This window comes from Uloborus diversus, chromosome 1 (genome assembly GCF_026930045.1).
Source record: "Uloborus diversus isolate 005 chromosome 1, Udiv.v.3.1, whole genome shotgun sequence".
NCBI lineage: Eukaryota > Metazoa > Arthropoda > Arachnida > Araneae > Uloboridae > Uloborus > Uloborus diversus.
Window position 1 is genome coordinate 2,023,879 of NC_072731.1, and position 20,885 is coordinate 2,044,763.

The 20,885-nt window shown below is 37.9% G+C and overlaps 1 protein-coding gene across 1 annotated transcript in view; it reads left to right on the plus strand.

Annotated features, from left to right (window-relative positions):
• Positions 1 to 414: 414 nt before the first annotated feature.
• The window catches only part of LOC129234387 (tyrosine-protein phosphatase non-receptor type 4-like), a 61,346-nt gene continuing 40,875 nt past the window's right edge, over positions 415 to 20,885 (plus strand). The window contains exons 1-2 of the mRNA XM_054868381.1: positions 415 to 499; positions 13,792 to 13,935. Of these exons, the coding sequence (XP_054724356.1) occupies positions 482 to 499; positions 13,792 to 13,935 (162 nt within the window). The 5' untranslated portion in view covers positions 415 to 481. The remainder of the gene's footprint in view (positions 500 to 13,791; positions 13,936 to 20,885) is intronic.

Consider the following 20,885-nt stretch of genomic DNA (forward strand, 5'->3'; position numbering starts at 1 on the left):
TATATATATATAAATTTCAAAAAGAATTTAACGATTTAAAAAGCAACCAAGAATGTACTGTATTTTAATATAAATACATGTTTGTGCGTGTGCGTATGTGTGTGTAGCATACATTCACACATCACACATACATATATTAGTTGGATCACAATGTATTATCCGTAAAAAGAATGAAACAAATGCCTGTAACCTCTCATTCATTGAATGAATCTCAGTATCAATCCCCCTCCCCGTCCCCTCCCCCATCCGTCTCACCTGTATGTACACTCTAAAGCTTTGAATAAGGGCGGCGGGCAGTCTGTGATACCCATTTCCCTGACTCACAACCCCCCCGAGATCGATCGATACCCCGAGCGCGCGCGCGCTCTGCCTTCTCCGTGTGTGTGTATCGGAAAGCATCATGCTTCGAAGATGGCGGACGCCACACGGAATCTGATGTTTTGGATAACTTAGAATAGTTGTTTTCCCCATCGTGCTCGACATGGCTCAAGGAACAGAGGTGAGACATAGGTTATTCCTGAAAAAAAAATTTAAAAAATCATGAAAGATTGTATTGCAGGAGTGTTGAGAACGGGACGCGAAATCGTGGTTCCTTGCGGCTGTTGGGGATGAAAATCCCTCTCTTATTGTTTTATTTACAATCGCAATCCTGAATTGCGGCACACTTGTGATCCACCTTGTGCAGAAAAGACGCATTTTATTTTATGGACACTTATTCTTTAATACGTAAGCATGTTTGTGCTTTTTTTTTTACGAAAAAAAATCCCCTAATCCACCTTTTTACTTTGGAGTACTAGTTACTGAGTGTTAGTTAATTTAATTAACCTTAAAATCTTACACATTTTTTATTTTCAGTTATATTTAAAGAATTTTTAAAGGATCGAAAAAAATTAAAAGCTGTTCATCTTGTGAACAGAAATGAAAACGATCCTTATAAATTAACTATATGTAGGGGAAAAAATCACTATATACTAGCATATAAAATCAACTCAATGTATGGTTTAAAACATACGCATGTATATCTTTATCTTTACTAATAATAAAGCTGAAAGTCTCTCTGTCTGGATGTCCGGAGGATGTCTGTAGGAAGTCTAGATGTCTGGATCTCTGTGACGCGCATAGCGCCTAGACCTTTCGGCCGATTTTCATGAAATTTGGCACAAAGTTAGTTTGTAGAATGGGGGTGTGCACTTCGGAGATATTTTTTTGAAAATTCGATGTGGTTCTTTTTCTATTCCAATTTTAGGAACAAAAATATCACAAGATGGACGAGTAAGTTACGAAATTATCATAACGTGGAACCGTAACATGGGTACAAGTCAATTGGCGAGAAAATTCAAAAAAAAAATTATTATGTAAATATACAGGCGAACCAAAAGACCTTTTAATTTTTTATTACGGGCAAAGCCGTGCGGGTACCACTAGTGAACTTTAAAAAACATAAATATAAATATGCAAAATTACTCAAAAAGTAAAGAAAAAAGACGCAAAAGTAGGGAATTTTCATTCTTCAGTTTTCGGAATGCCAATAAATTTAAAGATAGAGAGAAAGAGTATAAAAGACTGAGATCATACGAATGAGAGGTAGAAAAATAGGAAATTATTGTATTTTTACAATTTTTTTTTTTTTTTTTTTTTTTTTTTTTTTTTTTTTTTTGAGCGATACGTTTTTAAAAAACATATGTAATATTCGGCGGAGAACTTAGAAACAGTTCACTAAACTATAACTTGAATGTCCTACTAAAAGTTTATACAAAACATTTTTGTGCAATGAAACTACTTTTTAAGAGCAAAGAATTCCTAACTGATGTAGCATGAAGTAACTAAAATATTGTGTAAGCGTTCTTAAGTGTGTAACATTGGAAATAATAACAATGTATTCTTAATCATGCAGTAAAAATCTAAGTATGCTTGAGACTTGTTATCGTTATATTCAAATGGAAACTATATACAGGCGTCCCTTGTATAACACAAGGTTGATTCGTTCCGTGTAGTATCGAAACCACGCTATACAAGGCCTTTTTAAAAATACCCTTTTAACTTATTTTTCACACTAATTAGTCATGTAAATAGTAAAAATCTTGTCAATATGTATTGTGTTGTATCGAAACCGTGTTTCGTGTTAGATCGAAACCGTGTTTCGTGTTATATCGAAACCGTGTTATACGAGACTTAGAAATATTGTGAATCATGGGATGTGTACCGTGTACACGTATACACGGTACACATCCCATGATTCACGTGATTCGATATAACACATCCCATGATTCGATATAACACGGTACACCGTGTTATATCGAAACCAACTTTCATAAATACAGAAATAAAGAAAATAAGTGAATGAATGAATAAGTACACTGTTAAAAATTCAGGAAGATTTTCTGGTAATTGTTACTGTAAAATTGCATCGCCGACGCATCGCTGATTTTTACGGTAATTTATACCGGAGAAATAAGCGATCCCAGCGCCAACTGGTTGCTGTGGCCTACCGAGGAAACCGTAAAATTTTACAGTAACATTTGATTTTTACGGTAATAGTTACTGGCAACATGGATGCCAGTAACAATTACCGTAAATTTTCCGGAAAATTTTTAACAGTGTATGTATGTAAGTAAACTACTAAATGAAGGAATGTAAATGAATGAATTTATAAATGAAAATGTAAGTGATATTAAATGAATGAGTGAGTAAATGAAACAAACTATTTCTCTTTGCCCCATTCACTTTGCCCCGTATGTGCTTAACTAATTGTACAATTTATTTAAAATACTAATAAGCTTAATATTAGCTAAATTAATACTGCATTGAATATTAGGAGGTCTCAATTAATATTTAAAATGTTAATAACAATAACTTTATCATTTTGTAGTAACAAAAATCATTTTTGTTACTATAAACCTTAAACTCTTTTTGTTGTTTTAAAAAAAAATTCTAAACCTTTTCCCTATCAGTGATATAGCAATTCCAAATTTCTTACTAAAATTTCACTACCAAATATTAATAGCACCTTCTGCCTTCAATTCCATCTATTTCTGTTTGATTCAATTATAGTTTTTGGCCCCATGTGACTTGTGCAGCCAAGATGATTTGACTCATTCTGATTAACTAAAGAATCGCCCGTCTAGGTATGACGGGGGATAGTTGTTTCTACTTTTGAACGAATCAATTGCCTGTTTGGGGATATTTTGATAGTTGATATTGTAACCCTAACTTCAGTGGATGAACCCTAAACTCTAGTACATAGCGTTCATTGTTGACTACTTATTCGCTTTTTCATTCTCCTAAAATGACAGTCTTACCAGTAAAACAGTTACCGGATCCGGTTCAGCTTTGTTAAAACAAAGATTTTCCCTTTATGTCAAACATTGCCGAAGTATACTATCAAATTATCATGCCGTGGCGCGAATTTCACTGTTGGTGACGTCAGGAGCGTTACTCGATCAGTGAACTCGCTATTATATATATGAGGATGTGCAAAATTACTTCTCAGCGTACACAGAAATACAGAGACCTTTCGAATTGCGCCTTAATGTAAATTTTCCTAAAATTTAATATTTTTTTTTTCTTCCATTTACAGCAAATTTCGCACATGAATTCGCTAATAGCACCAAAAGTTTCTCCACAGCGAAAAACTATTTTTTACCGGTTTTTTAATTATTTGGAGGACGGAAAGCATTATGCCACGTTTCCATTGTTTGCATTGTTTTGAATATCGTAAAAAAGCACAAAGTTGAACTCGAAACAAGTTTGAACTCTAAATTCATCAAAAACCACGGTTGGTTTATAGCTGTAAATTGCTCTTCTTTGCCAAAGCAATGAGCGCTGGGATTTATTGAACTACTACTAACTGTCTAATTATCCTCTAATTTTTAATACATTGTAAAATATTTGTTATTATGATTTTCTAATTTAAGAAAGTAGTTACGCAACGCCGCGCCGTGTCTAAAAGAATAGTATAACACATTAAGATTATAAAAAAAATCAATCTTTTTTTTTTTTACTTAAATTAGAGTATTTTTGCATGATGCATGATTAAATCAGAAAATTGGTCTATCTTCAGAATCTTTTTGAGTTTATAACCTATATTTTGCAGTAAAATTGCTACGAAATAAATCTGAAAACAAAATCAGAAAATAAAAAACTAATGATTTAAAATATCCTCTTATATCTTAATGTGAACTTCTTTAAGCTCAAAAAAGGAATTTTTGATTTTTTTTAAAGGGGGATGGGGCGGTAAGACAATGAGGTATTTTGATATTAATCTTTACATTCATTTTAATCGGATTATTTCCTGAAAAAATATTAGGAGGGTGAGGGGGCAGGAGACAGGTTGATTAACACATACTTACCCCGTGCGAGAAGCTTTGCCTCAAATCAGAAATAAAGGGTGTCCCAAAATTAACGCAAGATTTGAATTTGCCGCCATTTTTGCAATAAATTGTGGGCAATCTTGAAAAAAGAACAATTTGGCAGCTGAGGGTCTAGGGTTATTACAAATGGAGCGTTTTTGATTCTATAATGCGTTTTCATTATCGAACAATTATTTGAAAAATAATGAAAGTTTGGGCGGGTCAAGCAGTTTACTGTTATTGGCGCTCGATATCGCAATTAGGTAATGCGCAGGTGGTTGTAGGATTGCTGACATAGACGTTTGACTTCAAATAACCCCATAGGGAGAAGTCTAATGATGTAAAATCAAACGATCTAGGGTACAATTCGTATCACCGAAACGAGAGAGTACACGAACAGGAAATTCCTTATGCAGTGATTGAATTGTTTCGCTGGCTGTGTAATAGCATAACACTCCATTTTTACTAACCCTAAACTCTCAGCTGTCAAATTGTTCTTTTTCCGTGGCTGCCAACAATTCACAGCAAAAATTGTGGCAAATTCAAATCTTGCGTTAATTTTGGGACACCCTTTATTTAAGTTTTAATTTAATTGAGTAAGACATTTTCATTGTTTTTTAACTTAATATTTTTACGAAAAGTAAAAATAACATAATATGCAGTTTATGTGTATGCGTATATTCTCTTTTATACTTATATGTTTTAATATGTTATTTAATCTAGGCGGAAGGGAGGTCAAAAATAATTTTTTTCAAGAAACTTAAAATCAATCACTAGAAATATGCTTCTTGTATTAAACAGTTTAATTAAACTTGATAGAATAATTCAGTTTGATCAACCGAATTCTCATATATATACTAGCCAAAGATCAAGTAACGCTCCTGACGTCATCGATAATGAAACTTGCGCCACGGCATGATGTGACAATCCTGAACTGGATCCGGTCACTTAACTGTTTTACTGGTAAGCCTGTCATTTCAGGGGAATGAAGAAGCAAAAAAAGTGGATGAACGCTATCTACTGGAGCTTAGAGTTAATCCACTGGAGTTAGGGTTGAAATTTCAACTATCAAAATATCACCAAACAGGCAATTGCTTCGTTAAAATGCTGAAGCAATTTTCACCCGTCATATCTTGACGGGCGGTTTTCTAGTGCCATCTAATAGCGACTTAAGGGCTTCAAGCAGAATTCTTTCTGCATAAAAAAACAGTATACTAAGAGTTAATAGAAAATGTAAATTTCATTTTTTGAAATTGTATAAGAAATAATAAAAGAATATTATTCATTCAATACCCCAGGTCTTACATGAAAGAAGAGTAATGGCAATTTTCTTACACAGCATCTAAATACCCCCCCCCCCTTCCCACTTTGCTTCGCTGTGCTCGTTTGCACATTCGAACACAAGATTCTACTGAAAATGCTGATAAATGGATTTAATGTTTTAATAATTTGTGGAGCCCTCGCATTTCGCTGTTCTAACATGCAATTTATGTCCATGCCCAGTGTTGGGCATTAATCAATTATTTGTTCAATTGCCTTGTTAATTGATTAAAAAAGTAATTGCAATTAAACTATTAATTGCACTTTGCAATTTATTTAATTGGAGTAATGTACGTTAATCGCTTCTCACAATTAAAATAATTGCAATTAATTTTCAAATTGTTTTATGAAGCAAATAAAACTAACAATTAACTGTATGCATCAATAGTTACAGAGCAAGGTACACTTGACGTTAAATCCCGGTTATCACAAATTTGCCATTTCAACTGCGCTTGCGCGCGGACTTAGCTTTTTGGGATTTCTGTTTTAAGATTTCGTTTTGCTTGTTTATATTTAAGCTGAGCGAGAGTCCCACCAAATTAATGAATGCGATTAGAATATTTTCACAGCGACATCGTGATATATTATATGAAACTACGGATATGAATAATTGATAATCTTAAGAGAAAAATGACACTTCAATATTTATTAGTTTGGAAATATTTATTTAACATAAGTGTAAAACACGTTGTGAACTTCAAAAATGATTGGAATATTAGTACAGAAATCCGTCTTTTGCGGATATTTTACGTTAGGCGTAAACAGCTTAGTATTATACATTTTTATTTAGGTTGAGGGTTCGGCTTTGTATTAGAAGTGATGCTGAAATTCTAGTACGCTCTTCTGAGGTTAAAAATTTGGTCCTGAAAAAGGACAGACGATTCAAACACCGAATCCATTAATAATTAAGACGCAAAATTCAATCTTTACCGAGGCCTAAAAACTAAATCAGAAAAAACTTTGTGATTTCTAATTTTTATCTCTTGCCATCTCATATTTATTACCAAATTTAAAATGTTTGTAATTAATTTAGCAAGAGTTTTGAAATCAGCAAAGTCCGCGCGCAAGCGCAGTTGAAATGGCAAATTTGTGATAACCGGGATTTAACGTCGAGTAACAAGGTACAGTGTCAAAAGTATTGTTACAAATTCTGTAAATAGTAATTATTGTAGGAACGTAACCTGTAAATAGTTTCCCGTAATGAATATACAACCCCTTTTTCATTCGGCTAAAGTATACGACCCCTATTTTCTTTCTTTCAGTTTGATAACGGTCAACGCATTTCGAGAAGCGTGTGGAATATTTGAGAAAATTCTTTTCGGTGTATTTAAGCCGTTAGCGATGGATAAACAGTTGAGTTTCGATTCAGATCTCGAACTGAGTGTGTGTATTAGCTCTGTTTCTAGCGAGGCATTTCGCTGTGTTGTTTTCGTATTTGGAAGTAAATACGTGTGTAAACGTTGAGTTTACGGTGTTGCGTGATAATTGCTTAATTGCTGATGAATAATTTTGCAGTTGTTGACGATCTTTCCTGTACATAGTGTAAATAAATTTCCTGTGCTTTTATCAAGAACTGTGTCTTCATTTCAAGAAAGTGGAAGTCGCACCGAATCCGTTACAATTGGCGCCCAACGTGGGGCTTCTTCTGGACTTTCTTGGAGTAAGTGTGACTTTGGACATTTTTTTTCATAAAGACTGTTTGAATTTATAGACTTTGTTTTTATGGTGATTACTCGCGCAATGGATGACCAAGTAAAACAACTTCTGGAAGCAATTAATGCTGTGAAAAGTGACTTGACCGAAAGTTTGGCGGCTAATCAAGAACAATTAAAAAATGATATGGCAGCTAATCAAGAACAATTAAAAAATGATATGGCAGCTAATCAAGAACAATTAAAAAATGATATGGCGGCTAATCAAAACCAATTGAAAAGTGATTTAACGGTGCTGAAAAATGACCTAGTTTCTAACCAAGAGGAAATTAAAAACGATCTTACTTCGGTAAAGACTGTGATGGAAAATAAATTTAATGAGATAGAGCATCGAGTTGATGCTATTGAAGGAAAGTTTGAGGCAGTTGAAGGCCGATTCATCGCAGTGGAAAATAAAATCGAAGAGAAATTTGAAGAAAAATTAAGTTCCGTTGAAGGCCGATGCAATGCTGTAGAAAATAAACTGGAAGAAGAAGATAGAAAATTTCATCAACTTAAAGAAGACATCTTTAAAGACCTGGAAAGGAGATTGGCGACCGCGGAAAGCAGCTCTGTACAGTTTGGCGCTCCCACATCGGTTGCTCGACCGTCCATTAAACTTGCCACATTTGATGGGAAAACTTCGTGGCAGGTTTACAAAACTCAGTTCATGATAGTGGCGGAAGCGAACGGATGGGACTCTGCTACCAAGGCCTGCCATCTTGCAGCATCCCTGAGAGGTGACGCAGCGGACATTCTTCAGACCCTTCCGGACAGCCAGCGCCTGGATTTCGCCGCCCTCACATCTGCGTTGGAGCTTCGCTTCGGTGAGAAGTGCCAGAAAGATTTCAGCCGACTCCAGTTGAAGTCCCGTTTCCAGAAAACCGGGGAAACCCTGCAAGAGCTAGCGGCGGACGTCGAGAGACTGTCTCATCTTGCTTTTTGCGACTGTCCTGCGGATGTTCGAGACAACCTGGCACTCAACTACTACATCGACGGGGTTCGAGATCCGGAAATCCAGAAAGCTCTACGGATGGCGGATGTCAAAGACCTGAGTTCTGCTGTTGTGTATGCGATGAAGTTGGAGGCCGCCCAGCAAGCAACCCGCAAGGATCGCCATTCAATCCGCGGCGTGAAAACTGATGAGCCTGATCCGGTTTCGTCACGCTTTGCTGAACTGGAAAAGCAAATAAAAGAAATTGCAGGAATCCTCAAAAGGACTTCGGCTCCCAAGTACCAAAATGGACAATCACTTAAGTGCTGGAAATGTGGCGGCGAGGGTCACTTACGAAGAAACTGTGAAGCTCGCCAAGAAACCAGAGGGAAGAGCACCTCTCCCTCCCAGGTCCAGGAAAACTAAGCCATGGCAATCTCGCGGGGCGGAGGTCGCCAAATTGGAATGAGCCCCATCTTAAAGTTTTCCAGATTTCATCGACGAGTGGCGGCAGTAATGGACTGTTTGTTTACGCATACGTAAACGGGTTTCCCTGCGAACTGATTATTGACACTGGAGCCAATGTTACAATCATTAGAACAGATGTGGCTCGTCAATTTGGACTCAACATTCTATGGACGCCGCCCTGCGTTACTCTCCAAACTGTGACAGGTGACAAGATCGAGATTGAAGGTAAAGTAAACTTAGAAATTGTGTTTGGAAATGCCACTTACCATCATACGGCATTCGTTGCTGCTATCACAGACCCTTTCATTCTCGGATTGGACTTTTTAAAGAAGTATGACTTCAACCTCGACTTCAAGACAAATGAGCTGCACTCGATGAGAGAAGACATAGTCGTTTTCCCCGCAGAAAGTGATGTAAAATCCGCTCATCAAATAATAGCCCAAACAGATTTATCGATTCCCTCAAGGTCAGAATCATTAATACCTGGCTCCATTGAAGAAAGCAATAGTTTTCGATTTGGACTCATTGAATACCCCAACTTAAGCAATAGCCCAAAAGGAGTGCTGGTAGCATCTACGCTGGTGGACCTTTCTAAAGATGTAATTCCTGTGCGAGTCGTCAACGTGAGTGAAAGGCCAAGGAATATCCGGAAAGGTGAAGTGCTGGCAACTTGTACTCCAGTAAACTGCATCATTAGAAGAATCAATTCCCACGAGAATGTGTCTTCTGAGTCCTTGACATCGAAGTTAATTGGGAGTGCACCCTTATCGAAAGATCAAAGAAGTGCTGCGGAACAATTGGTGGATGACTTCAAGCATCTGTTTTCATCTACATCGGAGGATGTTGGCCGTACGAATTTAACGCAGCATAGGATCTACACTGGAGAACACCCCCCTATTAAACAGCATCCAAGACGACTACCGTTCGCCAAGAAGGAAGAGGTTGAAAACCTTCTGAAAGAGATGAAGGAGAATGATGTAATCGAACCGTCATCCAGTCCTTGGGCCTCTCCCATCGTCTTGGTCCGAAAGAAAGATGGCTCCACCAGATTTTGTGTCGATTACCGACGGCTGAATGAAATCACCAAGAAAGACAGTTACCCTCTTCCACGGATAGACGACACCTTGGACACTCTTTCCGGACACAAGTGGTTTTCGACCCTGGATTTGAAGAGCGGCTACTGGCAGGTTGAGATACACCCTGATGACCGAGAGAAGACAGCATTTACAACTGGACAAGGCTTATGGCAGTTTAAAGTGATGCCCTTCGGCCTCTGCAATGCACCAGCTACGTTCGAGCGTCTTATGGAGACAGTGTTAAGAGGACTTTCCTACGAATCCTGTCTGGTCTACTTAGACGATATCATCATCGTGGGACGCAGTTTCGAAGAACATCTGGCAAATCTTAGGAAGGTGCTGCAAAAGCTTAAGGAAGCCAATCTGAAGTTAAGTCCGTCCAAATGTAATTTGTTCCGCCGGGAAGTGAACTATCTTGGTCACATCATCTCTTCTGAGGGTGTACAAACCGATCCGGAAAGGGTATCCGCGGTCAAGAGTTGGAGTCGTCCCGAAAACATCCATCAGCTGCGAAGTTTCCTGGGGCTCTGCACGTACTATAGGAAGTTTGTGAAGGGTTTTTCCAACATTGCACGACCTTTGCATAAGCTGACGGAGAGCAAGCAAAAGTTTGAATGGTCCAAAGAATGTGAAGATGCATTTCTACGACTGAAGGAGGCTTTAACATCAACGCCTATCCTCGCCTATCCTCAGCCTGAAAAATCCTTCATCCTAGACACTGATGCGAGCAACGAGGGCATCGGAGCTGTTTTATCCCAAGAAATTGACGGAAATGAACATGTCATCGCTTACTGGAGCAAATGTTTATCAAAGTCGGAGCGGAATTACTGCGTCACCAGAAAGGAGTTACTGGCCATAGTGAAAGCTGTAGAACACTTCCATCATTACCTCTACGGCCGAAAATTTCTGCTTCGGACAGATCATGCCTCATTAACTTGGCTTTTGAACTTCAAAAATCCGGAAGGCCAGATAGCTAGGTGGATACAGCGACTCCAGGAATATGACATGGAGATCAAACACCGAAAAGGGTTATCTCACGGTAATGCTGACGCTTTATCAAGAAGACCCTGTCCTGAGAACTGCCACTATTGTTCCCGAATCGAGAAACAGTTTGGAACGACTAGCCCTACCGCCTATCAGGTGACAGTGACTCCAACATCATCAGAACCTGATCCATGGAGTGATGACCAAGTTCGAAAAGATCAACTTGAAGACCCCGACATAAAACCAATTTTAGAGTTCATGGAAAGTGACAGTCGACGCCCTAGCTGGCAGGACGTTTCCATCTTCAGTCCTGCAACAAAAAGATACTGGGCTTTATGGAACTCACTCCATTTACGGAACGGCGTGCTACACCGGAAATGGGAATCTGACGACGGCAAGACATCTAGGTGGCAGTTACTACTTCCTCGATCCAGGATTTCAGATGTTCTGAAAGAAATACATAGTAGTGCGACTGGAGGACATTTTGGTGTCTTGAAAACCCTCAATAAAGTTCGGGAGCGCTTCTTCTGGAGCAAGGCGAAGGATGACGTGGAGAAGTGGTGCCATTCTTGTGACGCCTGTGCTGCTCGTAAAGGACCGAAGAAGAGAAGCAGAGGGAAGCTACATCTGTACAACGTTGGAGCTCCTTTCGAACGAATTGGGATCGACATCCTGGGTCCTCTTCCAAGAACTGCTGATGGGAACAAATACATTCTTGTTTCCATCGACTACTTCACCAAATGGCCGGAAGCATATCCCATTCCAGATCAAGAGGCTACCACCGTAGCAGAGACTCTAGTCCAACATTGGATCTCGAGATACGGAACACCTTTGCAGATTCATTCCGATCAAGGGAGGAATTTCATCTCTGCTGTGTTTAAGGGCCTATGTCAAATTTTCGGAATTGAGAAAACTAGGACAACACCACTACACCCACAATCGGACGGCATGGTGGAGAGATTTAACCGCACAATCCTAAATAATCTCTCGCTTATGGTATCCAGAAATCAACAGGATTGGGACAAGAAGCTACCTTTGTTCCTGCTGGCCTACCGCAGTGCTGTCCACGAGACTACCGGATTTGCCCCATCTCAGATGCTCTTCGGACGAGAGCTTCGGCTACCTTGTGATCTCGTCTTCGGTCGTCCTCCGGATGCGCCTTCATCGCCTGAAGAGTACATCCAGGATCTCCAGGCCCGGTTGGAAGACGTTCATAACTTCGCACGAGAGCGAATCAACATCGCGGCGGAGAAGATGAAGACCAGATACGACACAAGGTCCACTGGACATGAATTCAACGAAGGCGACAAGGTTTGGTTATGGAATCCCATCCGACGGAAAGGTCTTTCACCCAAATTGCAGTCGCATTGGGATGGACCCTACAAAGTCGTTAACCGACTAAATGACGTCGTAGTGAGGATCCAAAAATCACCTAATGCAAAACCTAGGGTTGTACATTATGATCGGTTAGCCCCATACTATGGCCATAGTTCATGAGTATTACGTAAACAACCAAGGTTGATAACATAAAAGTTGTAGAAAATTTTTGCTTTTAATGTTTAGTAATATTTCTTGTTATTATTGTGTTTTCTGTATCTGTTAGTTATTTATTAATGTGTATATTTGTAAACTTGTGATAGAAGTTTGGCACCCTTTCTGGGGATTGTACTGCCCGGGACGTGCAGTCCTTGGGAAGGGGGCAATGTTACAAATTCTGTAAATAGTAATTATTGTAGGAACGTAACCTGTAAATAGTTTCCCGTAATGAATATACAACCCCTTTTTCATTCGGCTAAAGTATACGACCCCTATTTTCTTTCTTTCAGTTTGATAACGGTCAACGCATTTCGAGAAGCGTGTGGAATATTTGAGAAAATTCTTTTCGGTGTATTTAAGCCGTTAGCGATGGATAAACAGTTGAGTTTCGATTCAGATCTCGAACTGAGTGTGTGTATTAGCTCTGTTTCTAGCGAGGCATTTCGCTGTGTTGTTTTCGTATTTGGAAGTAAATACGTGTGTAAACGTTGAGTTTACGGTGTTGCGTGATAATTGCTTAATTGCTGATGAATAATTTTGCAGTTGTTGACGATCTTTCCTGTACATAGTGTAAATAAATTTCCTGTGCTTTTATCAAGAACTGTGTCTTCATTTCAAGAAAGTGGAAGTCGCACCGAATCCGTTACAGTATTATTCAATTTCGTATTTTGTTCAATGCTATTTGCTGCTATTTGCTTGCTCGCCGCGTGAGCTAGTCTCGTCCAGGCAAGCTTTTTCCACGCGTAAATGTTTGTGTTTTAATTAAGTGTTTTAAGTTTATATAAATCATTGTTTTAGTTTAATCCATAAACGGGGAGGTGAGAAAGAAGGGCATAACAGAGGACGTGAGGTCTCAGAGACCGCTCTGTTTATTTTTTTTTTTAAAATCATGTACATAATTAAGATGTATTTCTGAAATTTCTCTCAGATGTTATTAAGACTTTTATTAGTAAAAAAAATTAGGAAAAAAAATTCTTTTGAATTTTTAATTGAAATATACCTTTTCTGAGGAAATTTCGCTGGAACCATAAGCTGTTTTGAGAAAAGTCCTATGCTGCAGTAAATAATTTATTTGCTCGTAATAAAGTTACTGTTGAGCATTGATCTTTTATTAGTTGCTAACATGTGTATTTAAATAGATAATAATATGGTACCCGTCCAGCGTCCACGTCCCAGGTAGACCTGTCGCCTGTACATTATATTATACAAAACCAGCATTTTTTAAAGAGTTAGTTTTAATTAAAATTCACAAAACAATTGACAATTGTTAATTGTAGCAAACTACAATTAACAATTAATTAATTGTTAATTGTAATTTTCTACAATTACAATTGATCAATTGTTAGTTGCTGTGGTTACGTTTACCAATTAATCAATTGTTAATCTTTAATTATTCATGCAATTAAAATCTGCCCAACTCTGTCTCTGACCAGGCGGAATGCCAGCAGAGCTTTGAAGGCAAGCAGGAGTGCTCTAAAGAAGCTGCGTTTTCGCCTCCCATCGTTGAGATTGGATTTATCGATGAAGACGAAGTGGTCAGCGACTTATCCGAGGTATCTGCCATTGAGGAAGATAAGGTGAGTTCCGTTTCTAATTCCCAGGGGTGGTACTTTAAATGGTATAGCTTAGACTATAGCAATAGGCGGCAAGTTTTTGAAGGCATCAAAGTTTTGAATTAGGATATTATTTCCGCTACCACCAGAAAATGAGAATCAATTCGCTCAAATGTTGCACTTTTGCAAGAAATCTAGCATCGGCAGTGATTTCACTCAGCCCATAGGCAAACATTTGCTTCAACAAATAGGCAACAATTTGCTTCAGCCTGTAGGCTGCAATTTGCTTCAGCCTGTAGGCTGCAATTTGCTTCAGCCTGTAGGAGGAAATTCATTTCAGCCAGTAGGTGGATATTTATTTCAACCGATAGGCGGCACATTTGTATATCCGCCTCTGCTAATAGGGAAGTTTTCGATTTTTCAATTTTATTTTTATATGATAGAGTAACATGTATGAACATCATAGGTGAAAAAATTTTTGCAATACGATAAGTAGTTTTTTTTTTTAAATTAATTTTTAAAGTTCAAGCGATTGTGACGTCAGATGGCACAGGAAGTGACGTCGTGCGCTCTTACGCCGCGGGAGAAGTCGAAGGACGTGCAGTAGTTGACTTCGATGACGAAAAGTAAAAGGCTTACCTCCTCGCATTTAACTCCTCGTGTTTCTGGATCATTAAACCTCTCATCCTCTCGGAAGTATTCGAATACCATCATTGATGTTACTTGAGGAAGATTATTAGATTGTGCTTTAACGAATCCAGCCTCCATAGTGTGTTCAAAAGGATTATTGAATTTCTAAAACATAAAAATATCAGCGCGCTCAAAATGTCCGTAGCGAAAACAAGGGATCTTCGGCGGAAGGCTGCCCATTAGTGCCCTGTGACGTGGGCTCGTGACGTTTCAGAAGAGCGCACTTTTGCGCGTGGATTTTTAAAAATTCATTAAAAATCAATCACGGTGTTTTAAAATTCGGCGGTGGTGAATTTTTTAGTTTTGAGGGTCAATTAACAATATCCAATAGTCAAAATATGAAATTTAATAGGTTTTTACTCCCCTATTCACATTACACGGTGAGTCCTGAGCATCAGGTGTCTACTTTCTTCCTGAACTACAAGTCTTGAGCAGCGTAGTTTCTGCTAGAAGCCTTGAGCAGCGTATATAATTTCCTATTGATACGAAAGCCTAAACTAGTATTTCTTCACAAACAGAAAGCATTGAACACTGCGTGTAGTTTCTTCTGAATCCAAGGCCTGATTACCGCACAGGCCTACTAGGCCTGGGCCTGGGGCCCCCTCCTCCTAAGGGGCCCCAAATTACTTAAAGAATTATGCATAACATTACAACTATACAAAAAATACACACATTTTTAAAATAATAGCCTTCAGGGGGCCTCCAAATTATTGTGGGCCTTGGGCCTCACTTTTAGTTAGTCGGGCCCTGTTTGAATCTGGAAACAACGGGCATCAAATCACACCCGAGGGTCCCCTCACAGTAGTGACTTGCCCAGATTAGGGACCCTCGGGAAGTTGCAATCTTTTTTATTTAATTCCAAAGTAACAGAATAGAGAATTTAGAAAACAGTAACGGAATACGGAATACGAATAACATAATACAGAATACAAATAACAGAATACAGAATTTTGAAGATTTTAAAGGAGACAACGGGCAGGATGTCAAATTGAAAGTAGCAGTCATGAGCATTATACTGTCTGGCCACGCTTGCGATGGATTGGCAAGCAGCCAGTTAAGATGAGACTACCTAGGGCCGTGGTAGCCCGATCGATAGAGTATCGGATTCGAGGCCGGAGGGTCCTGAGTTCGAACCTCGATGGTCGAAGACCCACCGTCGTCATTAAAGGGGACTGGGTGACGTTAAATATGCTCGTGGTCTCAATGTCCTTCAAGTGAAACGATACCTATGGGGGTGCTAGCACCAGGTAGCTATTAGCTCCTGGACTAGTTCTAAATTCTCAACAACTGTTCGATCCGGTGATGGTGCTGCCATCTATCGGTATATAAATAATGGAGGCAAGGCACTTAGTATGCAGTCCTCGACATAAATACAGTTGTAGTCAGTTGGGACTCGGAATCAGAAATGAGATTACCTGAATAAGAAGGGAAAGGAAAATAAGATGCACGTGTTTCGTTCATCTCAATGCATTGAGCTATAATATTTCTTATATTATGGCTCAATGCATTTGCATATTATAGCTCAATATTTCAATACAACTCTGCTTAGTTTAGTGGCTAATGCACAAAAACTGGCCATCCTTGAAAACATAGAAGCGTCCTTCCGCCTGTGAACCAGATGTTTGCTTTTCCATCTTATCTGTGGTCGAGTAGTATGTAATTTATCTACAAACAAGGATCCCACAAGTAGCATGTGTAGATTATCCATGAAATGGAAATCTTGGTTACGCACCATTATTATTGTTTTTTAACTATCTGCTTCATTTTCATCTGTAACCCTAAGTCTCTAGAGAAAAATATTTCTTCACATCCAGCTATTTTACTCACCATAGTTCTTGCATTTCTTTTCATCTTAAGTTAAAACTTTTAAAGACTTCATTTTTAGAAACTTGTATCTATTTCTACCTGCCAGACGAAGTTATTTAGATTCTCAATAGAGCGACAGGAATGCAATATTAAATTTTCAAGTTCGCAAAATTTCTTGTGAATCGTTCTTATGAATTTATGAATTTAATTGTAAGTCGAAAACTGTTACGTATATCATTTTAATATTTAAACTATTTTCATTAATACTGCCAGTTAGCATCAACATCTTTGAATGACAGTTGTTAAATCTCTTTTTTATCGTTAGAAAAAAAAATGTCTTGTTTACAATTTAAGATTATAGATTATTCTAGCAAGTCATTTTTCTAACACATTATAAAGTTTATTTGGAAGCTAAGGAAGCTTTTTTTTTTTTTTTAACTTAAAACTCAGGCTGAAAGTCAAATCTGATTTCTCAATTATAGTTTCAATTTGAGCTGCTGGACGATATAAATATAATTTTAGCATTACATTTATAATTTTACTTGTGTATTTAGTATATATACTGCCGAAGCGAGTACTGTGTATTTAATTTTACCGGTAAACTTATTTCCAACGTTCTTCAACCAAGCTTAGAGTTTAAATTTACCTCACGATTTAAAATCTGTCAATTAGCGGCAAAAAAAAAAGGGATCCTGTTTTAATTTTTTTTTTTTTTCCCTCTAATATTTATTTCTTTTTTTTTTTTTTTTCTAATTCTCAGGTTACCCTTGAATAAAATTTGGTCTTAAGTCTTGAATAAAATTCGGTTTTCTTGTTTAATTCTGAACGAAGTTTAACACACCGTCATAAAAAGATTATCAACAGTGGCCGATTTGTCATTTATTCTATGTTTAGCACTGATTTTAAAAGATCTTCGACCTTAGGAATTTCAGTCATTTTCGGTTATTTAAATCATCTGGTAACCCTTTCTTTCACAAAAACCAGCTCCTTTCCGATTCTCGCAACTTGTGAATGAGATCCATATGAGCAGCCGTCATTTCCTATTTACGTCTTCAAACTAGGTGATGGGATGAGGGGAAAATCTGGCGATTCTCCCACCTCATTTTCTTTCATCATTTCGTTTTCCTCCCCCTGACGTACGCTGTCGTCATTGACCTACGTCATCATTGACGTATCTGCTGCCATTAATGGCGCGTTTATCGAAATTGCTTCTTCGAAAGTTATTTTAAAAGACGCTGGAAATTTCATGTGAGTTCTTTATTTTTAGCAAAAATATATAGCAAGCTTTGAAAATGAAGTTTTATTTTAGTTCACACATGCTTATTCAGGAAGTGGGGAACTTTAAATAACTCACAATCAGACAGTTTATAAAATATTAGAAATTAATTTGAATTCTGACAGTCAATGAACTTCAAGACAGGAAGAGTGTTATGGCAGTCGCATTTCTCAGCCAAGTGTTTGAATAAAATTGTTACATTAAAGAAAACTGTTGGAATACAAAATGTCGTCAACATCGTGTAATGTGGTGGTTTCCTTCAGTCAAAAGTACTACTTTTAGTCATTGAAATGGATAGAATGAGCAAAAAAAATTACATGGACCCAGAAAATACTTTGATTTTCGCAACAGTTTTTGTTTAATTAATTTTTTAAAATGTCCGATTTTTCAAACAAGGCGTGGTCTTTATGGCGTCACAAATGATGCAATTTGGCGCATCTTTCTCCTACGTTTCCACGTTATGATAATCAAGCAGCGAATTAAAATTGCGCTTAACGCTTGCTATCAACCCTATCGTTGCCAATACACGTGAGTAAAGATGCGAATTAAATATTTTTTTCTGTGGATGGCAACATTGAATGGCATTTCATCATTTGTGATGTCACACGACAGAAGTGTAAACAATAAAAGCTCACCGATTTAAGTATTTTTTTTTTAAATATTAAACTTAAATAAATTATTTAAAAAATGGTCACATCCTATGCTTTTAAGCATGCTCTTTCAGAAAAAAAACACTTTTAAATTTTTGGAAACGACCCCATTGGATTTCATCAATAGTGGATGAAAACAGTGGATGAACTTCGCAGAAACACCCAAATTGACCGTGTGGGGTGAGGGGTTGATGACCGACCTTACATGAATATAAACTACCTTGTTAGTCAGTAAACTACCGCCCATTAGCCAAGGCTAAAGCAGAAATACATGAAATACACCGCTAGCTCAGTCATTTCCAGCCGAGGACTGCAGTTTCGTGCTTATATAGCACTCATCAGCCCGTCATAGGAAAGTGACTGAGCTGGAGATGGGAAACCTCTTAAGAAAGCCAAGAGTGCCAAACAAACTAGTAGCTAATATAGAATTAGCAGACCAGACGAGTGACCGATGCAATGGTTCGGTTCAACTCGAATATTGAATGCAAGGCATGGTATGTTTGTTTGGCACTCTTGGCTTTCTTAAGAGGTTTCCCATCTCCAGCTCAGTCACTTTCCTATGACGGGCTGATGAGTGCTAATAAGCACGAAACTGCAATCCTCAGCTGGAAATGACTGAGCTGGCGGTGTATTTCATGTACCTTATTAGTATTGGAAACAATTTTAAAACCATTGGATCAGAATGGATTGGCCTCCAAACTCCCCCTCCCCTACCTTGCTGAACCACAGGGTTGAATTAGACGGCGAGAGAGGGCCGTCAACGAAAAATCTTGGTTGATTTCCTGATAGTTTTGATATTGAGTACCTGAGAATAAAATACCTTTTTGAAAAACTAGACAATTTCTCCGCATTTGTACATTAAATAGGCGAAAACCAGGAAAGCTCCAGTGATTGCCAACCTATTTATTCTGCATTGGCTTATTTGGGAAGAAATCATGCACATTAGCTCTATGTCTTTAAAGTAGATGCAATGCAGTTCATAAAAAAACAAAAGTAATTTGAGGGTGACAGGAGAGATCACACTGCTTTGACTCGCTTGAGCACGGGTCATCTAAAAACCCTCAGATTTTCCCATGGTAATAGGACTTTCCCAATTTGCACCAAATGTCATACTGAAGAGGCCACTGCACAACATCTGATTTTTACTTTCTTCTATATCTAATATATAGAAGAAAGTATTGGATTCGTGCAAATTTTCGAATTTCGAATTTTGACGGATTCGAACGTTTTGAGGTGTGCTGAGTCCATTTCGACTATTTTTGGAAAATGTCTGTCTGTCTGTGTGTGTGTATGTATGTGTGTGTGTGTGTGTGTGTGTGTGTGTGTGTGTGTCACGTCTGTGTGTGACCAGTTTTTTGTGGCCGCTCTACAACAAAAACTACCGCATGAAATCGAACGAAACTTGGTACACATATGTGCCCCTATGTGAACTTGTGCCCATTAGTTTTTGGCGCGAATTCCTCCAAGGGGGGTGGAGCAATGGGACGTTTTTCGAGTTACGCGTGCTTGCTATTCCTCAGGAAGTTACTGGCGGAATCAAACAAAATTTGGTCCATATGTTGGTACTAACAGGAACAGGTGCTGATTCAATTTTGGTGTCAATAACTCAAACGGGGGTTGAGCTATAGAACGTTTTTTGTCGTCAATTGTGACTGCTGTATCTCAAGAAATAATGAACGGAATGAAAGAAAAATTTATCGGCAAGTAGCCCTTAGTGGGTATAAAAACTGATTTTATTTTTGTGTCAACAGCTAAAAAGGGGGTAGCGCAATCACCCGTTCTTTTTTTCCATTTTGAGTGCCCTATCTCAAGAAGTAATGCTACGTTCTGGTTGAAATTTGGAATATATGTGAATCCATATGTAAACAGGCTTTGGTTCTATTTTGACGCCAATCGCTCCAAGAGGTGTTGATTTTTTTTTTTTTTTTTTTTTTTTTTTTTTGCGAATAAAAATATTTTTATTAATGCAACAATAAGAAAGATAAATCGTAATAGATTGTCGTCTGCGTATTTCTCGTGATTTTAATTGTATGGAAATGGTAGGAAATATTATCTCAATGATTTAAAATTTTTAACTGTTGCCATCTTATGTTTGTTAACAAATAAAATATTTGTAATTCATTCAAGCAAGGCTTTTAAAATAACTTTCAGTTTTCGCTCTTTTGCTTTGCTTTTAAAATAATTCAGACATTGGGATGGTAGTCAAGTTTTTACATGTGTAATTTTGTTTTTGTTGGGAATATTGCTTCCTCGTCAAGCATGGGGAGGGATCAGAAAAAAAAAGAAAAATATAGAAGAAAGTTTCGTGATGGCCACAACATACTAGTTTGTGTTGGTTTGGTACGCGAGGATCTACTGAAGAGACTTGCTTCTGTCTTGAAGTTGATTAAGGCGAACAACCTCATGGATCTGATCTGATTCAGAACAAAGAGATAAGTAAGAAGAAGAAGAAGAAGAAGAAATCAAAAAGAGTGTGATGATATGATTTGAGACTGCTACTTGGCGCATTATAATTATTTTTGCAAAGTTTCTTGAAGAACAAAAAAAACTTT